The sequence below is a fragment of the Trichoderma ghanense genome (assembly GCF_004382785.1).
Source record: "Trichoderma ghanense strain CCMA-1212 chromosome Unknown scaffold_7, whole genome shotgun sequence".
Classification (NCBI taxonomy): Eukaryota; Fungi; Ascomycota; class Sordariomycetes; order Hypocreales; family Hypocreaceae; genus Trichoderma; species Trichoderma ghanense.
In genome coordinates this window covers 803,269-826,752 of record NW_027395670.1, presented here as the reverse complement: position 1 = coordinate 826,752, position 23,484 = coordinate 803,269, and the positions used below count along the sequence as shown (strand labels likewise).

The 23,484-nt window shown below is 52.6% G+C and overlaps 5 protein-coding genes across 5 annotated transcripts; 2 read left to right on the top strand and 3 right to left on the bottom strand.

The window, feature by feature from the left end:
• Positions 1–1,010: 1,010 nt before the first annotated feature.
• CCMA1212_006419 (Adenylosuccinate lyase) lies at positions 1,011–3,780 on the bottom strand (the record flags this gene model as incomplete). Its single annotated transcript, XM_073703642.1, has 14 exons — positions 1,011–1,226; positions 1,286–1,343; positions 1,393–1,433; positions 1,483–1,622; positions 1,739–1,856; positions 1,942–2,107; positions 2,178–2,197; positions 2,306–2,381; positions 2,457–2,490; positions 2,573–2,656; positions 2,917–3,097; positions 3,150–3,173; positions 3,233–3,586; positions 3,691–3,780. Coding segments are annotated over 14 exons (1,602 nt in total), but the record flags the coding sequence as incomplete, so codon positions are not given.
• A 2,983-nt stretch (positions 3,781–6,763) lies between these two features.
• On the bottom strand, positions 6,764–8,506 carry CCMA1212_006418 (Isotrichodermin C-15 hydroxylase; the record flags this gene model as incomplete). The annotated part of the gene is made up of 5 exons (XM_073703641.1): positions 6,764–6,926; positions 6,984–7,150; positions 7,204–7,518; positions 7,575–8,360; positions 8,435–8,506. The coding sequence occupies 5 exons, from the start codon at positions 8,504–8,506 to the stop codon at positions 6,764–6,766; spliced, it is 1,503 nt and encodes a 500-aa protein (XP_073557910.1).
• A 2,744-nt stretch (positions 8,507–11,250) lies between these two features.
• Positions 11,251–11,735, top strand: CCMA1212_006417 (uncharacterized protein; the record flags this gene model as incomplete). Its single annotated transcript, XM_073703640.1, has 2 exons — positions 11,251–11,318; positions 11,381–11,735. 2 exons carry the CDS (start codon positions 11,251–11,253, stop codon positions 11,733–11,735), a joined length of 423 nt encoding a protein of 140 aa, XP_073557908.1.
• A 406-nt stretch (positions 11,736–12,141) lies between these two features.
• Positions 12,142–18,000, bottom strand: CCMA1212_006416 (uncharacterized protein; the record flags this gene model as incomplete). The annotated part of the gene is made up of 1 exon (XM_073703639.1): positions 12,142–18,000. One exon carries the CDS (start codon positions 17,998–18,000, stop codon positions 12,142–12,144), a length of 5,859 nt encoding a protein of 1,952 aa, XP_073557909.1.
• Positions 18,001–18,590: 590 nt separating this feature from the next.
• On the top strand, positions 18,591–22,797 carry CCMA1212_006415 (uncharacterized protein; the record flags this gene model as incomplete). The annotated part of the gene is made up of 2 exons (XM_073703638.1): positions 18,591–19,079; positions 19,144–22,797. The coding sequence occupies 2 exons, from the start codon at positions 18,591–18,593 to the stop codon at positions 22,795–22,797; spliced, it is 4,143 nt and encodes a 1,380-aa protein (XP_073557906.1).
• Positions 22,798–23,484: the final 687 nt, after the last annotated feature.

Sequence of the window (23,484 nt, the reverse complement as noted above, 5' to 3'; positions counted from 1 at the left end):
ATGTAGCACAGTGTCGGATTAGCGCGTCGGACTCTGGGTAGGTAACCTGAAGGTACTTTGCACCTGCGCCGCTGCGCCACCGTTCCAGTCTATAGGAGGGGTGCACAAGATGTACCGAGCTGTACTGCACACAGTTGGAGCTTAGCATTGCGCACAGTCTAGCCTAGAGGCAGTCGGAACTTGACGATGTCAAGGGACTGGATCTTGTCGAATGTAATATGGGAGCTAATTTATGGGAGAAGTTTTAGTTTGAGAGTACATCCACTTGACACAAAAAGAAACTATGAGAAGAATTGTCATCGTGATCAGATCAGAACTGTAATACATCGATAGGAGCCTGTTGATGCCATCCTGTAACTGGAGGGGCGTCGAACGAGTAAAGAGGTTGGGGACGACTGCGCATTCGCTGATCCATGATTGAAGACAATGTTGGAAATACAACAGGACAGATCTGTCAGAGGGACACCGCCAACTGAGTCGGAGTGAAGCTGCATGTCCAGTGGCAGTGCCTGGCAGTAACGTGACCCGGGTGAACCATCGGAATCACTCCTTTCATCGAATATTCACTAGACTACCTAGTAGAGACGGAGAATCCCACTGAGTTGAAATAAGTATGCTATTGCGACAATGGCAGGAGAAAAGAGACGGGTTTGACGATTATTTCCAGCAATAACGCGCCCCCTGGTCGACATGGAAGCGAGTTGCTCGTTCACGCAAGATCAGTCAGTGTGCGGCTTCTTAAGAGTCGATACCACAAGCAAAATTCCCAAATCAAGGCACCGTTATGGTTTGATGCAAAGAAACAAACTCGTACAAGACGCCTGATCCCGGCCCGTGTGCCGTCAGGAACGGGATCTTGACAGAGTGTTGAAGCTTCTCCTCTCCAAACCACCTATAGGCATGAAAACTCGTATTTCACCACTTGCATTTCTTTTTGATATAACCAACAACATTTGCAACCACCTTTTTCATCGCTTGCCTACAAAAAAGGGCATTCGCTACTAGCCGGCTCAAACGTTGAGCTGCGCAGTGGTCGAGTGAGCTAGGTACTGCGCGTACGGTGCAAGCGCCTTCTCGACGGGACCACCGGCACCGCAGTACCTCTCGACGATCTCGACACTGCGGCCGACGTACAGCTCGGGCTTCATCATGGAGTCAAGCTCGTCCCAGATGGGCCTGAAGAATTCGGTGTTGCGAATGCGCTCGATAAGGTCGTTCGGCTTGCCCTGAATTGTCACAGGCGATGAGTTACGAGCGGATATATGTAGGAAGCGGGACAACTTACCTCCAGTTTGACAACGCTTGCAGCTTCGCGGGAGAGGACTCGGATCTCCTCGTGTGCCCTAAGTCAATTAGCAACGATCTTTGAGCTTGTGTGGATACCCAACGTACTCTTGTCTTGAGGCGCCCTTGGCCACAAGCTTCATGATAATCTACAGACTATTAGCAAAAGTGGCAGCCATTGGGAACGCGGACACTTACGGCCTCAGTCACCATGAATGGCAACTCATCAAGGAATCTGCTTCGGATTCGTGCCGGGTAGACAACGAGACCATCGGTAACGTTGTCCAGTCCAATGAGGACGGCCTCGGCGAGGAGGAACATCTCGGGGATATCCATTCCTGCTACTGTCAGCCGTGCTCTCCCACATGACGAGACGCTGGGTGGAAGACTCTGATCCAGATTGTTTCGTAGATCCATCTTCGTTCAGTGCTGAGAGAGCAAAGACGGCACTTACGTCGAATTGCAGAGTCATCAAGCGTCCTCTCCATCCACTGCGTGGACAGTGTGTTGGCAAAGGAAGCAGGCTTCGCCATGAGCGCGCGGGACAGGGAGCAGATTCTCTCGCTTCTCATCTATACAGGAAAAGATTAGCAACATTGAAAGCATAAGAGAAGAACACTCTGCATATTGAAAAGACTAGGTAATCGTAAGACTTACCGGGTTACGCTTGAAAGCCATCGCCGAGGAGCCGATCTGACGAGCCTCAATGGGCTCCTCCACCTCCTTGAAGTTGCTGAGCAACCTGATATCGTTGCCAATTTTGTGGGCGGTGGCTCCGATGCCGGCTACGGCCTGGGCAACGATGAGGTCAACCTTGCGGGTGCTTTTTCTTCGAATTAGCATGGTCTTTATCCTCCAAGGTAAGCCAGCAGTTGACCCGAAAAACAACTCACTATGTCTGGGTAGAGATGTCCTGAAAGATGGTTAGCACGCTGTTGCGATGAGAAGGCAGAACGATATCGGAAAGCAGTCAATATGGCATTGTGCAGAGATTGGGAGGGGTTTCGAGGAATGAACATACGTAGCATGCGGGGAAGCCAAACTTCTGGCAGAGCAACACGTTGAGCTGGTCGCACTTGGCATGATCGCCTTGGAAACTGTGAGGCTGGTATTAGCGGCGCAATCCTACACCTAGTCCGGCATGCGGGACGGATGCCACAGTATCAGCTTACATCTCCAAGAAGGAGGCCTGGGTGCCGGTAGTGCCTATTTGACATCAGTGACTGATCATGATGAGACCCTGAAGGCACGGCGTTAATCAGGACGTAGGGGATAATTGTAGACGTACCCTGAGCACCTCGGAACTTGAGGTTCTTGCGAACATTCTCCAGGTTCTCGAGGTCGAATGTCAGATCCTGAAGCCATTGAGACGCTGTTCTCGTTAGAACTGGTTCTTAAGCGGATGGTCGGTCTTGTAGGCTTACAGCGACGTCCAACAGTAATAGGCCTACGGGTAATGTCAGCAATGAGAGACGGAGGAGACCGGGGATCGATTGCCCGATGAGATGAGCAGGTTTGGAAGACTTACTGAGCGCTCTGCAGATGGGTATAGGCCAAGGTCGGCTCAGCTGCAAGTCCAGCAATTAGCAACGCCTCCCAACTTCCTCGAGGTTCGGGATGTTGCTCCATTACCCTTCCACTGGAGAGAAAAGGCCCTGAGGTTGGCAATGACCTTGGACAGCTTCTTGATCAAGATGTCGAGAGCATCCCGCATCATGATGAGTTCAGCATTGTCAGTAACGTAGCATGAAGTAGCTCCGTAGTGGATGACACCAGCAGCAGCCGGGGCAACGAGGCCGAAAGCGTGGACGTGCTGTGCGAAGCGTTAACCGGAGTACAGCATGGCAAGATCACGAAAGGCTTACAGCCATGACATCCTGCGAAAGCCCCTGTTAGCATACGAGCCCATCATGAGGGATGAGGGATGGCAATGGCAGCTGGAACTCACATGACGTCGAATCTTCTCCTCGACACGCGCATTCTCAAAGTCCTCGTCCGTGACGGTGAGATGGGCCCTCATCTGGGCCAAAGCCTCGGGAGTAACGACCTCAATGCCCAGCTCGTGCTCAGCCTCGGCAAGACCCAGCCAGAGCCTGCGCCAGATGGAGTGCCTGGACCGCTGGCTGAAGAGCTGCGTCATCTCGGCGCTGCAGTAGCGGCTCGTCAGGGACGTCTGGTAGACATCGTAGGGGCTCTTCAGGGGCCCTTGCAGCTTGAGCTGCTCAATCTGCTTCTGCAGCTCCAGGATCTGGGCCTCGGGGTCGGTAATCTGCTCGGCCATTTTGGTCGCCTTTTGCGTTCTCTGCGGGTGTGAAGAGGTGCGAGAATTTAAAATTTTGCCGTCACTCAGCTATCGGCTGGTGAGTTGGGAGGTTTAGTGTCGTTCAGCTGGCCGTCCGTGCTTACATAACATCCACCCCGAGTCTCTTTCTCAATTGCTTCAAAGGAGCCAATTGAGACAATCTGGATCTTGCCGCTTGAAGCTTGGATAATTGATTCTGGAGTATATTTTATTTCCTTTGCATCTCTTCAATGGCATTGCACCTTTCACCGAAATGTCGTCCTCCCACCAGCCACTTCTACCTCACCAGCCACCCCCACTACAGTTTCATCTTATCAGCATCTTATCTTATCTGACCTGCCGGTTACCCCGCCATCACGTTTCCATAGTCTCTCGAACGACTCGCTGTTTTACTGCTCTCTCACCGGCCTCACGTCTTTGGAGGGGATTACAGTATCATGAGTTTCTCTTCTTTGAGGAGTGATCCATTTTCTGCTTTGTCAGTACCATGGTCTATTCATCGCGAAAAGAATGCAATCGAAGCAATCTTCTTGACTTCAATCGCAGCTTTACATTCATTGATGTTGTCGAATCTCCAGTTAGCATCGTTTGACCTACTGGTCGAGCACTATTGCCCTGCCATCTGTGCGATTCAAACTGCCCTTTATCGTCGAAGTCATATGACAAAAGAGCTCTGCTTGAGGTAGCATCAAGTAGCATCGAAATCAAGTTGGCGGAGTCAACTTGGCAGGGGGGATTTCCAGCTACCCGGCATCAGACCACTCTTTGCCCCTCGCGAATGCCAAAGTACTCTTTTCCGATGACCACGCGGCGGTCGCTCGGTAAAATGTTTCTCATCAGGATTCTGAAGTTGCTTTCAGGGTATTTGTGTCTGGGAAGATTGTCGTGACGACTGTCTCTCAGTCAATGTTATCAATAGCACTCCAAATGACGCTGGATCTACTCTTTTATCCTCGTAAGTGATAGATTGCTACTGGGCATCTATCGCCCGTATTACGTTGAGACGGGGCGAGATGTTTCAACACTTACGACGGATTATGAAACACGTTATGCCGGGACAGAATCTCTGCTACCATTCAGATATGAATGGTGGTGTAGTGATTTTCGTCCTCATCTAACATGCACGCCCTTCTTCTCTATGACCAGAAATATGGCCAAAACACTGACCGCCCGCGCCGTTGCCGCCTTGATTGTATCAGTGAAAAGACTGACCTTGAGAGGAATACAAAACACGCATTGGTGGAAGGACTTTGGAGGTCTGGGAAGTATAGCTACAGTGACAATGCCTTTTCAAGGGCTTTTTATATCACGCCGTGCGGCGATAATTTGCACTCACTACGTTGTCAACAATTTGCATCAGAGAACTGGCGGACTTGGTTTCATCTCCGCCTGGTTACTACTCCGCGGCGGTATTCGCTCGAGCGCACTGTTTTTCAGTTGGGTTTGTCTCAGTCATGATATCTTCGCATCAGAATTACAGGAGATGGAAGGCGGTTTCCTGACGATTCCTGGAATGACGTCTGGGAGAAAGCATTGATCTAAGAGCTAGCCAAACATAACAGAAGGGGTCCAGGTCTCCCTCCGTTTGTGATTGATGAGACTGATTACAGTTCGGCGGTGATCGACGTCAAGTTCATCATTCTTATTCATCCCAACGGCAGAGGTCGGAACTCGGGGCAACTTCATGAAAGGATTGAGCGCATTGTGACCTTATACATAATGCTACTCGATGAATTTGGCCTGCCTGCCTGTAAGCTGCTCAAAAGCCTTGATCCAAAGATTACCATGTGTCTAGCATTGACAGCACGACCAACACAACGGAATAATAAGCGTTCGAGAGTATTACAGGGAATGTAAATGATCACTGCAGATATCTATATGTTGGGACTGCAAAACAGAACATCTGAGATTAGGTAGCTAGAGCCCTCAATCCAATTGATGGCGTGCTTAAGGGACCGACTTCTTCACTCGCACTGGCCCAGGGGTTCAGGTCCGTTCCCCGTTCATCAAGACTAGTGAATTGACGCTGACAACCATACATCTTGTCTTCTGGATCGACGCCAACCTGTCGAACTCAAATATCTTTACGATGCGACTAGCGAACGCAGTATCACGGTTTTGTCATGTTCCACAGAGGCCAAGCTCCTAAAACACCGGAAACATATCAAAGTGTTGAACACTTGATGAGCAATATCATATGAGTGATCACATGCTAACTTACAAGTACATGTCGATGTCATAATAGCATAATGCCTCCCTCATGAGCTTATTAGCTACATCTAGAGCTGTATAGCAATGTACCAGATAAGGGTATATGCACGATGATATTGGCCACGAGGTCAATACTTGACCTCAACCGAGGCCTNAAAAAAAAAAAAAAAAAAAAAAAAAAAAAAAAAAAAAAAAAAAAAAAAAAAAAAAAAAAAAAAAAAAAAAGCGGCCGACCTGTTGATCGTAAGACGGGGGGAATTCCCAAAGGGACTATGCATTTTTCGCCTCTGTACGAGGGGCAAGAGGGTTTCATCAAACCTCCCCAGCCGTAAAGATGTAACGCAACGGATTATATTACGTTCCACACCATGCGTGACTTTGCTCCGCGGTACTTGCAACGATGCGCCACAAACGAGGCCTTCAATCGAGGACGAGGAAGGCGCTCGTGACGGATGTGAAGCAGCCGACGGAACAATGTTAACCGGATCTGGAAGCAAGTCATCCTGGTCTGCATGTTGCATTAGCTCACGGCAGTCCATGATCGGAGGGGCTTCTATTCGTTTCCCATACCGATCGAATGACACCCTGGTCCAGTGACCGTCTCAGTTCTATCGCCGCGGAGCTTGACGGATGAGCTCTCCGAGGTGGATAAGGGGACGAAAGTCCGCGGGCGGGGGAGCGGGAGAGGCGCTGTGATGCCGAGCGGCAATGGAACAGGCACGGAAGATGGTAGATGGGTTGCTGAGCTTCCTCTTTACTTCTGGTCTGTCTCAAGGAGATACACGATACGTGGCGGATCTTTTCTACTGTGTGTCCGTGAAATACAAGGTTTCTTACAACTTCATTATGATAATATACTACAGCTGTAGCAATGATCCATCAAGTTACAAGCGCTCTGGCTATGTTCTGGTACTTTCGCTCTCTATTACGACCTTGGCAAAGTCAACAGTCTTGTACACCGTTACACTATTGCGTGAACCTCGGCTTGATGAAGACATTCAGGTCAGGTTTCTGCCAGAGCGTATAGGCCTGATTTCTCTCCACCCAATCCGTACTGTCCGGATGCAAGCTGAGGTCGAAATTCCACATGATCTTTGCGAGAATCAAGCGCATCTCAGCATACGCAAGGCTAATCAAAGAGTTAGAATATTAACCAAAAAGGCTGTAAAGTGTGGTAATGACTGACTTCTTTCCAATGCAATTTCTGGGGCCGAAAGAGAAGGCCTGGAGGACATCTTTGGGGTCGCTGGAGAAGCGGGCATCGCCGAGCCAACGTTCTGGGATGAATGAGTCGGGCAACGTAAAGTTCTTTGCTAGGTGATACATTGGCCATTGCCAGATGCCGAGGACGGTCTGTCTTATGTGTCAGCAAAAGACAAATGGGCTTGATTGTTGGATACACTCACATTCTCAGGAACGTATTGTCCGCAGATGACATCGCCACCTGGCTGCGCCCTCCGCGGGATAGCATTCGGGACAGGAGGGTACAGTCGAAGTGTCTCTTGCAGAACAGCCAGCATATAGCCCAGTTTCTGAACACTGGTAAGGTCAATCTCGGCCTCGCTTGTGAAGCTCGATCGCACTTCGTTCTTCACTTTCTCCAAGGCTTCGGGATGGGTCAGCAAGAAGTAGGTAACGCCCGACAGAGTCGTCGCTGTCGTCTCTGATCCGGCAATGATCAAAAGGCTTGCATTGTCCCAGAGCTCAGGAAGTGAGAATTTCTACAATAGCGGGAATCAGTTGCAATCTTCTCGGACAATTTCTGAAAGAAACATACCTGGTCACCCTCTCGTTTAGTCATGACTTCCATGAAGTCCGGTCGCGTGCCAGGCAGCGCCAGCCTCTTGTTGACCTTTTGCTGCGTAAGCTCAAAATGTTCTTGGAACCGCTTGCGCTCCTCTTTCGTGAGAATAAGCTGGATAAGTGTTTCTCCAAAGGGAAGGCGACGCAAAGCAGTAGACTCTGAGCTCACGCGAATTCTGTCGAATATTAAAGAAACCCAAGGATGATAATCAGAGTTCTCCAAGCAGCCAAAGGGCTCTCCGAAAGCAAGGTCGCCGATAACGTCGAAAGTTGTATAGTTATACCACGAGGTTATTTCCACAGGCTTGCTGCCGTCGGCACAGTTTTCGCGTAGCTTCTGAATGAGAAGGTCGACGTAGCCTTGAATCAAGGGTTGCTGCTCCATCATTGAGTGAGCCGAGAAACCATGCGCCAGAGTTCGTCTCATTCGAGTGTGGTTCTCGCGATCAGCGGAAATCACGCTGTGCTGGTTGGCCTTCCAGAAGACGGGATCTTTGCCATTCTCCCCTTGGCCACGCTTCCGGTGGCCCATGATGTCTTGCCAAGCAGCGCCATCGCTGAATGCCAGTTGATCGGGCGCAATTCGTACGACGTCGCCATAGGTTTTGTGCAGCTCGAGCATTTTCTGATGGGATTTGCCAGAGAAGATCATGCGGACAAAGGGAATCTGTGTTGCAGCCCATAATCTTGGGCCTGGATACTTTCGAAGAGGATGGAACCAGACATTATAGATTGGTATGGAGACGAGATAGGCCGTCCCCTATGTGCACTTCGTTAGTGGCATTGCAGCTTATCGTAGTTAGACGACAGGAGAGAGGCATGAGGTATACTCACAATAATGACGAGCCATAGCGCGAGAGCGGCTCCAGGCCGTAGTGAGAAGAGAAGAGCCTCAGATGAAAGCATCGTAAACACCTGCAAGTCTCTCGACTCGTTGACTGGGCTTGAAACCGAGGTGATCTCCCTCGCCAGGAGGCCGGGCGCTTCTTATATGGTTTCCAAGGGGCACATGCCGCAAGTGCAACGGCATACAACTGCCCATCTTGCGCAGTCTCCGATCTCCGCGGACCCGCCACTGGAAAGTTGTTGGATATCACGGATCTGCATACTACCCTCGGTGGTTGTATTGTAAATTCCATGATGTAGACAAGGTCGTATCGTCTTTAACCGGAGGGGGGCCTCGGCAGGCGGGGTTGAAACGACTCGTGCAGGTTTTTGGCATGTCTCGGACAACGCCAGATCGGCCGACGGAGGGTATTCCGCTCGCGTGCATGAATCACGGATATAGCTGGCAATTAGATACTCGATCCAACCCAGTTGCCGACTCGTTTCGCTTGCGAGCCAATTTCCACAGTTGACATGCCCTGCAGTGCCAGCCCTGTCAATTCAAGTTTGCTCGATCTACCTCGGGATGCTCGAATTAACCTGGCATCTGTAGGACCGGTGAGAGATCAAGATGATCATAACTTTTCGAAAGACTATTTAGTGAAATTTTGAGATTGCGGCGAGCTATAAGTCTTCGCACCTTGTACGGTTGTCAGACTCAGCCAAGCTGTCAGCCAGGAGATGGTGTTATATCGCGAGGCAAAAAATCGACAAAGCTCTAACGCTGGAATTCAAATATGCATACTCTCATAAGTTCAACGGAGGCTATACCATCACACGAGATGGCCTCAACAGTTGTGACCTTCGGAGGTATGCAACGTATGTAGCTTATGAATCGGCCCACTTCTCGCCGCGCGGGAACTAAGGGGTAGCCGTTCAAGTGCACCAAATGCGACGAATACCCGCCCCCTTTGCATGGCTTTCCATAGAAGGAGGACGGACGCTGAAACCTCCGGCGCTGTAGCCTACAGCAGTGCTAGATTTCATTCTTGAGGGAAGCATTATCGTCAGTTTATTCCCGGCTTTCATAGAAGCTTTGGGCCACTGTACTTTTCCATCGGTTCTGGATATTGTTCTACAAACTCACTACTACTTCGTTGTGTGGGAGGACGCAATTGTCAACACAAAGAAAAAGAAAGGTGCAGTCGCTAGATTTGGCAATTGACGTCGGTGATACATTTTCCACCAAAACTCAAGACTACCTCAGCAGAGTCGATTTCTGTCGACCTGACTTCTTTACACTGGCCTGCTGATTGCTTCTCTTGCTGCTCTGTACACAAGTCTCTAGAGTTGATCAAGTATAGTCTCAAGACGATGAGGGTAGCCCTATCAAGTATCCTTGGGAGATGCTGTCCAATAGGAAGCTTGGACCAAACTCATCATATCCTTCTACGGTCAGGTCAAACTTGTGCCCAGGTTCAACGTTTGCAGGCTCAGAGGAGTAAAAACCCCGAGGATTTGGACTCCAATTGCCTTCCCTCGGCTCAGTCCAGTTGACAATCATCAATGCTGTTGACTAACTTACTGGTCACAATCCATGTCGTGAAAGCTCCTGGCTGCAAAATTAACCCCCTTTGTCCCCATATTTCGTAAGCCCATCGCCAATCAGATAGTGGCGGGCCGGTCAGCCTCCTGATATCTGCAATTTAGACCTAATGAGAATGTACATGTTCCTGCTGGAGGGGAAAAATCCGTGATCTCCTGCCACAAGAACAGTTCAGCTGGAAAGTTGCTCGAGTTCTTAGAACCGCTGTGGCTTCGTCAAATTGAGGCGGAATGAAGCCCGACTCTTCTATGGCATTCTTGGTAGGTTTCACGTCCGGTTCATACTCGCTGTATGAAGTATTATTTGGTATAACTCTTAGCAATTGATGTGGAAAACTCCGTCAGCAGTCCTTATTGCACCCATGCGAACTGGCTGACCGCTTGCAGAAGAAGATGGAAAATTGTGATGTGCTCGTACCCAATTGGTGGATTTGTGTGTCATCGCTCTGTTTGCTCACGCTTATATATTAGCACCTGATGCCGCGCTTGAACTTTCGTAGATGACTCTGAGTTCAGAAACTCCATTGCGCATTCAGTAAACTGAGCATCGCACATATCGTCTAGACAAGAAGTGCAAGAATGAGTTGCAGAGCTACGGAGAGGTCAGTTCGTTGTTGGCTTGAAGGAAACGTCAAGTTGCCCCATGCCTTTGGAGAAGTCGGCGTTGTGACTCTCGTTCTCTCCACGCCACCAGCGGTACGGACCGTGTTCCCTCTTAGACTGTAGAATAACGGCGGCTTCTTACATCTCGTCGTCTTGTTCACGCCACGCAATTCGCAACCTCTTTCCAGCATTTCCACGTGGAAAGCTTGATATAAGCTCGAGTCCCATGGATGAATCTGTACTCATGCGCAATTGGTGGATTTGCCTGCCACTACTATAATTTTCCGCCTTGTAGGGCAGCATGAGCTATAGGCTTACTCTGCCTTGCTTGGTGCAGCGCCCATGATCGTGGAGCTTATGCTGCAGCAAAGAGGACTAGGGACGCCCGCACAGCCCACAGGTGGAGATGAGCTATGTACGAAATTCCACATGCTCGTTGTCACGAACAGAAGCCCAATTATAGAATTGACTGCTATAAATACCTTCTCCAGGTGGGCTGACTATATAAAGGCCTCTGGAGCGCTTCTGCAAGCATCTCCGTCTCTTTGCTCTTGGTTGTAGGCAGACAACTCCAATATAAAGCAACTCAGACCTCACTTACACACCAAACCTTCACAATGTTCCAGCCCACTGCTTTCCTTCTGGCGGCCGTCGCCCTCCTTGTCCCCGGTGCTCTGGCCGGCGAGTAAGTTACTCCATGCCATATAACCTCTTATTAATATGGCGGAAAATGCTAACATCGTTCAGGGGTGTGCACCTTGCCAACTGCGGCCCCAACGTCAACTCTGCCATCACCAGCGTCATCGCCTACTACCCCGACGACTCCCAGTCCAACGTCGCGCCGCGCTCGCAGGACATCGCCTTTGCTTCCAGCTCACAAGGCGTCGTCACCTGGGAGGGCCAGGCCCACACCGCCAGCTTCGCCACCGGCAACACCTTCACTTCTCACATCAATGCTGGAAGCTTCAGCTTTGGCCAGTATGCGGGATCTGGAAACAACCAGCAGAGGCAGTTTGCTTGCTTCCGGGACAACAACAGGCAGCTTTGGCGATCTACGGATGCGTATGCTTGCTTTAGCATTTACTACTGCCTTGATGCGTAATTCCGGGGCGATCTTGCATAGTCAATTGTAGAAGAGTCCAAAGTTTACATCATGCGTCCACTAGAGTGAACACGTGAAGATCGAAGAGTCTCTTTCCAGAACTCAAGTCTACATAATGGATGGCGGGTTGTAAAAGGCTTGACGGGGGCCCCGTTCTCCCACTGTCTCTGTTTTATGTGTACTGATTTGGCAACAGAACAGCCTGATAGGGCTGCGAAGGAGGCTCAGCCAACACCAGCTCTGCAGATCCTGTCGGGGTCTGGACAAAAAACCATGAAGAGTTAAGCTAGCACCATATATCCGTGCTATACTGTTAAAATATGAGCTTTGGTAGACGGACAAGTTCAGTCATCCTCATCTCCGATCTAGACACAGGCTTCCGGGACTGGCTTCACTGCCAGGTGCCTCATTGACTCCATGCACTTTGTATCTCGACACCAATGTCCCGCAGACGGCCGTCCTTGTCCACCCACATCAGATCATACACATTCGCATTCGGACTCGAACCATCGGTCGATCGTAGCACGACCACCTCCATCTTCCTCCCATTGTCATTTTCCTTGGGTGGCGGATAAGTCCGGACGTCTCTCACCACGTCATCCGGAAGCATGCACTCAATCCACTCTTTGTAACTGTGATCATCCGTTGTCCGCGCCGCGCGCAAACGACCCTCCTGATCAAACCAGAGAAGATAGACGCCGTGGCCACCGTCTCTCTGCTCAGCGCTAACAAGGCCCTCCGGGCCGAAGCTGTCCTGGTCCTTTGCAATAACGGTAAGCCGCGAGGCTGACGGATGAGCCGGAGCCGCAGGCCAAGCCGGGCCTCTGGGCGTGACGCAGAACTTGGGCGTCCAGTGCCTGTAACCCAAGAGATCATCGACATCAGCGGACTTGCCCCAGATGCGGCCTTCCTGGCCGTCAATCCAGAAGATGAACAACCGCCGCTGTCCAGCAAACCGCGTCGTCAGGGTGACCGGCCCGCAGCCAGAGAAGCTGCCGCCGCCATCGGCAATATGCGCCTCGTCCGTCGCATCCAGTATCTCTGGGTCTGCAAAGTCGCTCGGGGGCTGGGAGATGGAAAAGCCGGGGAGGAGGTTTGGCTCGGCGGAGTGGAAGAACCTCATCCAGCGGATGCCGCCGCCCCTGGTCACCCAGAAGAAATGCTGCTGTGAACCGCCTCCCTGGTGTCCTGAGGCGAAGATGGCCCTGGACACGTCCACCGCGACTTCGCCTTCGCCCTTGACGACGTCGGGGGTGTGGCCGGCTGCGGGACTCAACGAGATGGGCCACTTGGGTGTGCCTCCCCATGGACCGCCGAGTTCACAGAATGTCATGCGCAGGTCGCCATTTGGTCCCGCCCAGAGCATGTGCAATATAGTGTTATATTGGCGCGCGACGGCCATTGCTCCATAAGTGTGACACATGCTGGTTGTCATCCAAAACCCCATCTGATACAAGGAACCTACCGGGTGCCAGTTATGATTGGGTGTGTCGTGGACATCCGACACGGTTCGCTCGAGTCCATCAAGTCTGCCGTCCGATCGGACCCAGGCAATCGTATGCTTGGAGAACGAGCTATCCTCTGGGAACATCACCAACGTGCCCACTGAATCTGTTTCTCTTTGGTTGTAGCCCATCGTCACAATGGAGCTGGACGCTGTATTGTCCTGCGGTGGTTTGCGTCGACAACGGACACCGACGAGGGAACGGTTTTCTGCGATATACCAGATCTCGCTGGTTTTTGCCCACGTTGCAAATTGGCTGCGTGGATGAACAGCCGGCGCAATAGTAAGGTCGATGGGAGGCAGTACGGCAGACTGGACCTTGGTGCTGAGATGCAGTAATGCGAAGTCATTCACCCGTTCCTCAACCACACCCTTGACCCGCTTGGATTCGACCCTCAGCTGATGAACGATACGGACTGTCTTTTCTGGAGCAAACTCAGATGCTGCGATGTTGACACCCTTTTCCAGAAATGCCTTGCTGGCTTCAATGTCTGCGTCAACAGGGCTGCTCGAGTCGGACCCCTGGCCAACACTGAAACGGACCTTGTACGGCTTGTCGGCGCCGCTGATCTCGGACAGGTTGGGAGGCGTGTTCCATGTGGCGCAAATACCTGCGTAGGAGAAGGTGAATTCAATCTGGCCAGGATAGTCTGGCAGAGATGCACGAGGAAACGTCTTGGCAGGCGTCTTTGGGCCCAACCGCCTCCCGGAGGCTGACTCCGCATACAGCCGGACGGTTACCGGGCCTTTCTTTGCCCACTCCTGGAAATTATAGTCGTGCTTTTGGCTGCTCGTCGTGAACTGACAAAGATCGCCCGGCGAGAGAGAGAACCTCTCAGACAGCTGCTCGGAGGCGGTGCGCATCTCTGCTTCCCAAATCACCCTGTCGTCTGGTCTCAAGACGGACGAGGTGTGGACAGTGAGGTTCAAGCACACCTTTTCCCTATTGAAGATCTCGAGGTACGATGGCTCGCCTATCTTGAGCATGACACCCCGCTCAACGATGACTTGTCGAGGGTAGGCCACGTTCTTCTCCCATGAAATGTCGATCTGCGTCGTGTAAGGGGCCGCAGGAGCAGGCTGAACAACTCTCGCCTGGTGTAGCATAAACGACCCGTCAAAGGAGGCGTCCTTCATCCGACCTTTACCAAACCGCGGCTGTGCGGTGATGACGAGCAAAAGACACTTGTTCGCGTACGCCTGCAGCTCATCTCCCCTGTTCGCGCCATCTGGCGGAGGGTGAAACAGAGATCCGACTACCAGACTCGTCTTGTGTGCCCACAAGCTACTGCCATTGAGTCCTTCCACCTTGGGCAGCACGGGTGCTTCTGCTGTGCCGGGGATGATGAGGAGCGGCTTCACCTCCTCGTTGCCGCCGCTTGGAGTCCGTTCCTGAGAAAGAGCCACGGGAATGCGAACCTCTAGACGCTCCGGATACTTTCCTCCAGCATCAGAGTCTCTTGGGGATTGCCTTAGTGCGAATATCAAGTCCATTGGCCCCCGAAGGGCGACGACTGTGCTGCTACCCGCCGTCCAGCCTGGACTTGTCTCGTTATGCCAGTCCGCGTCAAACAGAGCGAAACAGGCCGCCTTACTCGGCCATGGGCACCATGTGGTCTTTTCGTCGTGAGGAACGTGCGGTAAGATAACCATATCGGTATCTTGGTGCTGCAGCCCCTGTGCTGTGATGTTGTGCCGGGGCAGCGCTTCGTCCGAGGCTACAACCAATGCAGTAGTAGTCATGGAAGAAGAAGCATTCTTTGGAAGCGGCACCCATTCAAGGTCTTCCACTGCAGTCCTCTGGCGTTGTTGGGCCGCCGTACGGACCACCGATGCTGATGCTGGCTTACGGATATTCGTGGTCAGAGCCTTTGCCCGTGGTTCAGCATCTAGTTGGACTCCTGGCTTTGTCCATCGACCTTCACCAGTTCCATCATCTCCCACAAGCGAGCTTCCTCTATCCAGAGGGAGAGTCAGCTGCAAGTTTGCAGCACCCAGTTGTAGCGCCAGAACTGCCGACGGCACATCCTCTGGTGCCCCTGCCCACTTCCATACTTTGGTCTCGTCTCGCTCCGGTCCAGCCACAGTCGCGACGTATTTCTTTGACAGCGTATCGGGTCGAATCATCCTCACGTCCCAATCATACACAGTCTCGCTATCGCGGCCTAACTCACAGTTCCTCTCTACGGGAAGAAGCATTTGTCGTACCTTATCTTGCTCGTCTTCAGTCACAGAGGACATTGGCACCCGCGGGATCGGACGAAACCAGCCACTCAGCAACTTATCCGTGAGCTTTGATCCAGCGGCAAAACTCTGCTGATGTGGCGGCTGCGAAATCCGAACCTCCTTGAAGTCGTCATCACCCGGCATACGGTCGAACAAACAAAGCAAGATGTCATCCGCGAGGACTTGCATGTAAAGCACCTCACGGATGCCATCGGGAACAGCCCTGCCGAACTCAGCCTCCACCTTGAGATCGGGAAAAGCAGTGACGGCTACGCTGCGGAGCAAGAAGCCCCATTTCGGCAGCTGCAGCGTCGTCCCCTGCCCAGGGCCGTGCGTTCGCACTTGGCCCATGTAGCGGTTGAGGCATTTCTTGATGGCTTGTCGGACGACGTCGTCGCCGTTGGCAAAGTGGTTCGCCGTGCTGAGCCCGCCGTCGATGGCGGCGTCGAGCCACTTGGGGTCTACGCAGAATGTGCGTATCGACTCCCGCGGAAGCATGTCTGGGTCAGGGAGGAGGTTATGCAACGGTACGCCGGCGAGGTACAGCTTGTCGACAGCCCAAGCCCGAATCAGGACTGCATCGGGATCGATGTCCCTCTGGGCAATAGGAGGAATCTCTGGCTTCAAGTCTGACTCTGCGGGTGGATAGCCAAAGAAGGCGTTCACGACAGCTCTAAGCTCCTCTGCGTAATCATCTCCATCCAGCTTCAGCGGTGCACTTGCAAGAGAAAGTCTAGAAACTAGATTGTCCATCTTTTCGTCCTCCGTACGGAGCCAGCGTGACTGGCCGCCGAGTTGTCCCAGTACGCTCATATCGCTTGCCTTCTCCAGCTGACTGATTGAGTCTTCGAGCGATGCGAAAGCTGCCGCCATCGTAAAGACGCCATTCGCAGGGTCACCGTCGTTGCTTCCAGCCTTTGCATTGACGGCCTTTCGGGCCTTGAGGCGCTTGACGGCCTCGGCATGGACATGACCGCGGAATCGGAGCAGAGCTGCCATGAGTGACCCGTCGGCCATGGCAAGGGCGCGGCCGAGGTGCCATGCGACCTTGTAGGATACGTCCTCGATGCCCGTCTCCCTGTCGATCAAGACGAGGTCTTCGCCTGTGGCTGAGAAGCAGTTGATCGAATCTCGTGCCGGTGCAACGGGGATGAACGGGCCGCGTAACAGGGACCGAGTGATCTCGCCGGTTGAGAGTGTATGAGGCTTCATAGTGTATCCGGCGTGAGTTTTCTGCCGTAACCATTCCGCCATTGGATTTCTTATTGCTTTCTCTTGTCCAAGTATCGCGCTGCCTCTTTGTTCTGGTCGAGATGAGATACCGGTATGTTCTGTTTTCCCATCTACGATTGCTGGCTTGCCGTCCCCTTCAGCCGTCTTCAACTTCTCCTCGGCATCGTCCAGCTGCTTCGTGTAGTCTTCTGGTATGTCGATACGTAGCGGTTTCACATTATTGCCCAAGGCTGCCATGATATTCCTGAAATCGACGTGATCATTCGGGACGCACATCCAGTCCCAGCTGAACAGTGACACCAACGCTGCAAACTCTGCTTGAGGCTGCAAGTCGCTCGTCATTCTGGAGACACCCTCGAGAGAGATGAGATGGGATATAACCCGGCGTGGCTTGTCTTCTCCCGGCGGGCCAGTTCTGGGGCTGACAACAACCGAGTACTGAGGCTGCGGATTTGGGCCAGCACCACTGTCGCTCATGAGATTGACTGTGCTGGCCATGAAGCCGGCATGAGTTTCTCGCACGTGAGCCATGCGAGAAAACCGGGTCAGGTCAGGCTTGAAGGGGGACTCTCCGGGCTTATTGTAGCTTGCAAACAGCTGTTGGAACAGAGGTCTCGCCATGAGCAAGACGTTGGCTTCGTCTTTGGCTGCGTAAGCCTTGTCGTCATCAGACAGCCCAGCATTGCCGCTGAGCGGTGAGACCACTCCTGTGAGGTTCTCCAGATGACCGGCAGTCGTTGTGATGGTTCCTTGACTGGATGGCCGTGATGCTGCGTCGGTAAATCCAGCAGCGCGGCATTTCGCCTCATCAAGCACAAGCTCATCCTCCGTGAAGCTCAAAACGCCCAGCCACGGCATCCGGTTATTGTTCATGCCGCAATTGTCCCATTCTCCTTTATCATTCACAAGGTGCCGCTCCCAAGGCGTCGTGCAACGCCGGAAGACGACGTGAGCCAGAGTTTGTGCATGGTCACTGTGTCCTGAAGCCGGATATACGCTGTGAATGTCCAGTTGGGGATCAGTCAGCTGGAATCTGGGACTCGACACCCGCAGCTGCGTGTCAGGAGAGTCGAGGTCTTTGGAGACGTTCTGGTTGAGATTGTTGTCGAAAACTTCGATTTTCTGCGACACGCTCAAGGTGTATTGGCCGACAGCGAGTGGAGGCTCCTGGTATGACCATACACGCAGTTGCTCGCGGGATAGTTGTCTGTCTTCGGGGATGGAGGCTGTTGATGTGAGAGCGCGGTCTGGTGTGCGATTAAAGAAGGCTGGGTGCAAAGTGTTTGCAGAGGCTGATAACATCTTGATCCTCTTCCTTCAGTAGAGAGGAGAGATGCCTTCCGTGGTGGTAGATTTCAAAGTGAGATGAGCAATGCAACCATTTACAGCGACTCATACAGACGATGCTCGCAGTTTGAAGTTGAGATTGGAATCTCAGGTAAAACACGTAGATCACTCAACCTCCTTTGCGAGAACATCTCATCACATTCATGAAATAGAAGCGTGGCGAATCTCACTCTGGAGGCCACGAAGTGATCAAGTGGACAGCGGAAACTTCAGCACAGAAGCGCCAATTTCCCAGCAATTGGCCAATGAAAGAGGCAGAGTAGAGGTTCCAGGCCATTGGAACTGCATCGTGCAGCAAGTTATTGACAAGTATTGGATTGGGGTCCGGAGGCTTTTTTCCAGTTTGGGCGGTTCAGCTCTGATATAGACCCCTTCAGCTCCACTACACACAGTATTGAAGACTATACGTGATGAACAAGGCCTATTGAAATCGTCCAAGAAAGATGTAAAACAAGGCTGACGATACCTTGAAAATATGCTTCGCAAAAATTCCTTCGTCTTAACATAGTAGGCCAGAAGTGAGACAATTTTGACTTCAGAACACGATGCCCTCTCCAGACCCCCCTCATGCAAAAGCAGAAGCAACGGTCGTTGTGCCCATGGCCGTCCAGGCCTTCATCGCTGCCGACGACTTTGGAGACACGGCCTATCAAATGGCACCAATTATCCAGCCTGATCTCTACAAGCTACAAAGACTCCAACAGCCAGAGAGATATGCTGACCAAGCTGCAGTTGAGGGAGGAGGAGAATGGGATCACCTCGATCTTATGGACTGGGTGGACACGAGCTGGTGGCGGCTGCAGGCTGAATATAACCAACGGTTTCGAGATCTGGCAGCAGGAGGGCCGCGAAAGAGTCGCTCCGGAGTCTACCTCAGTTGGTGTTTGCCAAACGTGTACCGATCAGCCATTACGGCGACAGAGAGCGCCATTAGGACACCTCAAGACCGTCAGGCGTTTGAAGAGAGGAAGCTCCGGAGTGGATACAGGGTAACGGACAACGCCGGTAAACCAATACCGAATCAAAATACTCAGGTGAGCAGACGCTCTGGAGAAACGTCTGCAACGTGAGACTGGATCTGCTAACTGAATGAGATAGTTCCGTGCTGTGCCTGACCGCTGGATGGTCTTTAGAAAGCTCCGGAGCGGAGGCAATGGCGAACCTATTGGCAAAGAGAGGTGGCTGATGGTTGAGAGCAATTGTCTGCGAGCCATTGACGACGACGAGCTGCTCGACCCAAATGTTCCGGATATCGAAATCACCACGTCTGCAGGCATCGATCCAGACCATCTACAAACAGCTAGCCAGGAGGAGAAGGAACCCCCGAAGCCCATGCGTATGGGCCGCCAGGCTGACCTGACCTATAAGAATAATAGTACGGAGGGTAATAGGAAGCATCGAGTCCCGTTCAACGCGTTTGAGATGGGCCATGAGTTCTTCGTCGACTATCAGCCACACAACATGGGCGTCTTTTCTCTCTTCGACGACTTGAAAGACTGGGTCAACGACGGCGGGTCTGCCACGTTTGATTATGCCATCGTGGGCTACCATGCGGATCCTCGTGACGATCCTCTGATGCTTGACCACTCTCTGCCTGAGGGCAAGCCTCCTCTCAAGAACAAGGACATCATGGATGCTCTTGAGCTCGTTTTGGACGACCGCAAAGAAGACGATTCAGGAAAAGACGCGGCTTTGCAGTTCCTCAACGCCGAAGCCAACAAGGAGGGCCGGACTTTCACGTATGGCGTGCTCCGTAACGCTCGTTTCGACCGGAATAGCGTCCGACATCTAGATGCCCCGTCTATCAAGCTCCAAGAACACGTGTACTCATATCAGCCGATTGCGGTTGGACTGGATACACTGGATGCACTGGCCGCGTATCTGCATGTTGCTCTCAAAGGAAACACCTCCACTCATGCCCAGGCTCTCTTGAGTCAGATTGTCATGCTGGTCGCGCGAGAAGACGACGTTGATACGCAGCGCAAAGCAGCCGATCAAGTGGCGAACCACTCCTGGACCGCTCAGAAAGAGGGCACCGTCTGGCATTTCCCGGAAAAGGACCAATGGGACCAGAAAGCCCCGACCGTTGCTATTGAACACCGCATAGCCTTGTCCAACCTCAATAATATTCAAGCCCAGTTTGATGCATGTGTGCGTGAGGAGGAGCAGCTTATCCAAAAGCTGTACGGCTGTTGGTGGAATGCAATGGGAGTACGCAACCTCCCTACGAACGTCCTCACATCACGTCGACAGAGAATCAAGGACAAAGCCGTGGCTATAAGCAACAGACTTCTCATCCTCTCGGACAAGAAAGAGGCCCTGCAGCTGAAGATGGGGAGTGAAAAGAGTTCCCTGGAGTACATGCTCGGAGGAGGCAGCAAGAGCACGAAGCTTATTACACTCCCGTCTGCTGGATTCGGCCGACACCAAGATCCAGTTGTCCTCCTTGCTGGCGCCAGATCCGGATGGCCAGCTGATTTCTCAAAGCCGCTTCCCGTTCGCCTTGCATCCGAGATCGCCGTTGGTGAGCCTCCCTGTGACTGGCACGAGTGGATTGACAAATGGATGACCAGCGTCGGAGAGCCTCTGAAGGCGATACTGCGCGAATTCAGCGAGCCTGACGACGCGAAGCGACAAGAGGGGAGTTGGCGCAAGAGTCCGTACGTCGGCATCGAGAACATGAATAACACGCAGGGGTGGTTCCCGCTCTTCATTGAGTGGGAGATTGAGTATTATCACATTCCCTTCTCCAACTGGGACTTTGTGGCATCAGACGACGAGAGCGGCCGTTGGCGATGGATTATACCGGGAGATAAGAAACTTGCTATGGACTCGGGGGCGGCAAAGGACTGCCGCCGGATTCGAGGACGCACGGCGTTTCTGCCACAGGCAGCGCTGATGCTGCGTGCACGACTGGAGCAGCTCTTTGCGCAAACTAAGGACAAAGACGTTCTGGCTCGGAAAGATGAAGTCCTGAACAAATTGTCTTCTCTGGAGTACTTTTCGGCTCCCCTGGCTGGATTAGCGGACCATCTCCTGACGCTTCGACACGGAACTAACCATCGCCCAAGTGCTGCGTCGTGCTCTGACGACGAGATCATCAAGAGTATCCTCGGCCTCGGCAAAGATGTCCTTAGCAGGATTGAGGGTCCGGCACCGGAATTGGCTCCTTACGGCGCATCAGCAACAGCCGTATCCCCGCCTGACTACTGGCTCAACAACAATACCCCTTTCAAGCCCGTTATGCACGGCCAAGCTCGCTTCACGCGGCTTGTAGTGGTGGACAAGTTTGGGCAGATTGTCTCGGGGCTTCGTCCCACGGTATACGGAGACAATGGCGAAGGAGAGTCCTCGGCGCTGTACCCGTGCCTTTCCCCTAGCCTGACTTGTGGTCACTATCAGCTGGAAGACGATCCAAAGGGGCATTACTGGCCAAACACTGTTATAAAGGCGGACAATGACCCCAACCTGTGCCAGTTCTTCCAGCTTCCGCCTCGCATCAACGAGAACGCCCGCCTCAACGTCCGCTATTTGATGCCAGGGGGCGAAGTTCGTCGTTCGGCCACAGAATGGGACAATCCCATCTGGGCGTGGCTAGTGACCAACTTCCAGAGCCATTCCATCCAAGTATACGATGGCGAGGGCCACTTTATGCAAGAAGTTGTCATCATCGAGGATGAGGATGCTGCCAAGCGCCGCGTCGTCTTCTCCATGGGCCCCAAGTCTGGCGGTCATGCGCCCACGGCGACAGGCCGACTAGCAGAACTGCTCGAGTCTCTGAAGGATCCAGAGTTTGCGTATTCAATGTTCGACATGATCGGAGGGGCGGCGGATGGTAATTGGCGTTCTTCAAGTGCAAACCTCGACGACATGCTGCCGGCTGCTTTTGGGCGCCCGTTTTGCATTGCCGACGTTGGCATCTCCATCGAACTCGCCGCCCCGGCACTCTCCGATGCATCACTTCTTTCGAAGCCTTTCAATTCTGCAGAGCCAGCAAGCATTCTCGACTACCAGTTTCCCATCGCCATGGGCAACCACACGGCCGCCTTCGATGGTCTTGTAGGCACGTTTCCATCGAGCGGTCCCATTACCACGAGCAACATCTCGACCGCATACAGTCGATGGGCCAGCCAGCTAGCAGACACGCCCAAGGAAACTTACACTTCAGCAGAGGCTCGGCCCCAGCCGCTGTGGGTGAAGCCGTACTTCGTTGCGGGCGACATGGGTGGCGCCGATGGCGAAGATTTCTCAAAAGCACACGATGCACAGCTTTCGCAGCACTGCGTCAGTGCCATAATTGACGTCAAGCTGCCGATTCACTTGTATTCGGGCTCGTTGTTCCCCATGGTCGAGCTTAGCCTGCCGCGGTGGCCTGTTGATATGGCCATGAGCAACATGCAGGCGTTCTTTGCTGTAGGCCCGACGCTGATCCCAGAGAAGCCTGTAATGGAATATCACATTGCAGCAGCGCCGGGCGGTGATGTGAAGATTCCGAAGGAGCTGTCTGTACAGATGCCGGCGGCGGGTGGTGCGGACAATTCATGGCGTTGGATGCAGCCGAGGCTGGACGGCGTCAATCCCGATGACGACGATGATAATGATGGTGATGATGACAATCCACTTGTTGTCAATACCGCGTGGGATCCGGCGTTGATCAAGCCTTTGGACAAGACTTTGAAGGTTGAAGATGCCGCATTGAGTGAGATTGTGGAGGGATATATCATGGTCCAGTCAAAAGGGCGAGCCCAGTGACTACGATAAGACGTCCTGTAGTCAGTGATGAATACCCAGTTTCACATCCTTTTGTATCAACGTCCGCTTATACGATACCCAGTCTAAAAAAGCATGTACATACACAGAAGTCCTGAACTCTGCCAAGCGCCAACACGGCTGCCATAGCTACTCGTGACTCTCACCCAATGCTTACTTTCCTTGACAATGCTACTCTGGGTTGCTATCAGACTTCGTACTGACCCTCCGTGTTGGTTCAGCTCTCCCAATGTGTTCCTCGGCCACAGTCACGAGTTTGGGGAGGCATACTCTAGCGGGCTCGTAAAAACATACGAGACGCAACACTCCGTGACCATATGTAAAGCATCTCATAAGCACCCTTTCACTTGTCAATCATGTCTCCAACACATTCCTCCATTGCCGAATTCTTCATAGAGCAATTAAAGCTGGCAGAGATCAGCAACGGGATGTCAGGTTGCGGCCCAGCCCGCACAGTGCGCTCCGCTCTCCTCGTCCTACTGCCGCTATCGACAATAGTCTCCTCGATCCCTGCATTCTTTGGCGTGCTTTGAGAGGCGAGGATGAGTCTGGGTCTTCTTGCTGCAAGCTTCAGGTGGCCGCGAGAGCGCCGGCTAGCCGGTTTACGATAGAGGAGGTAGCCATGAGGTGCTTCGAGAAGTAATGAAGACTCCTGTGAGATAGAAGCCT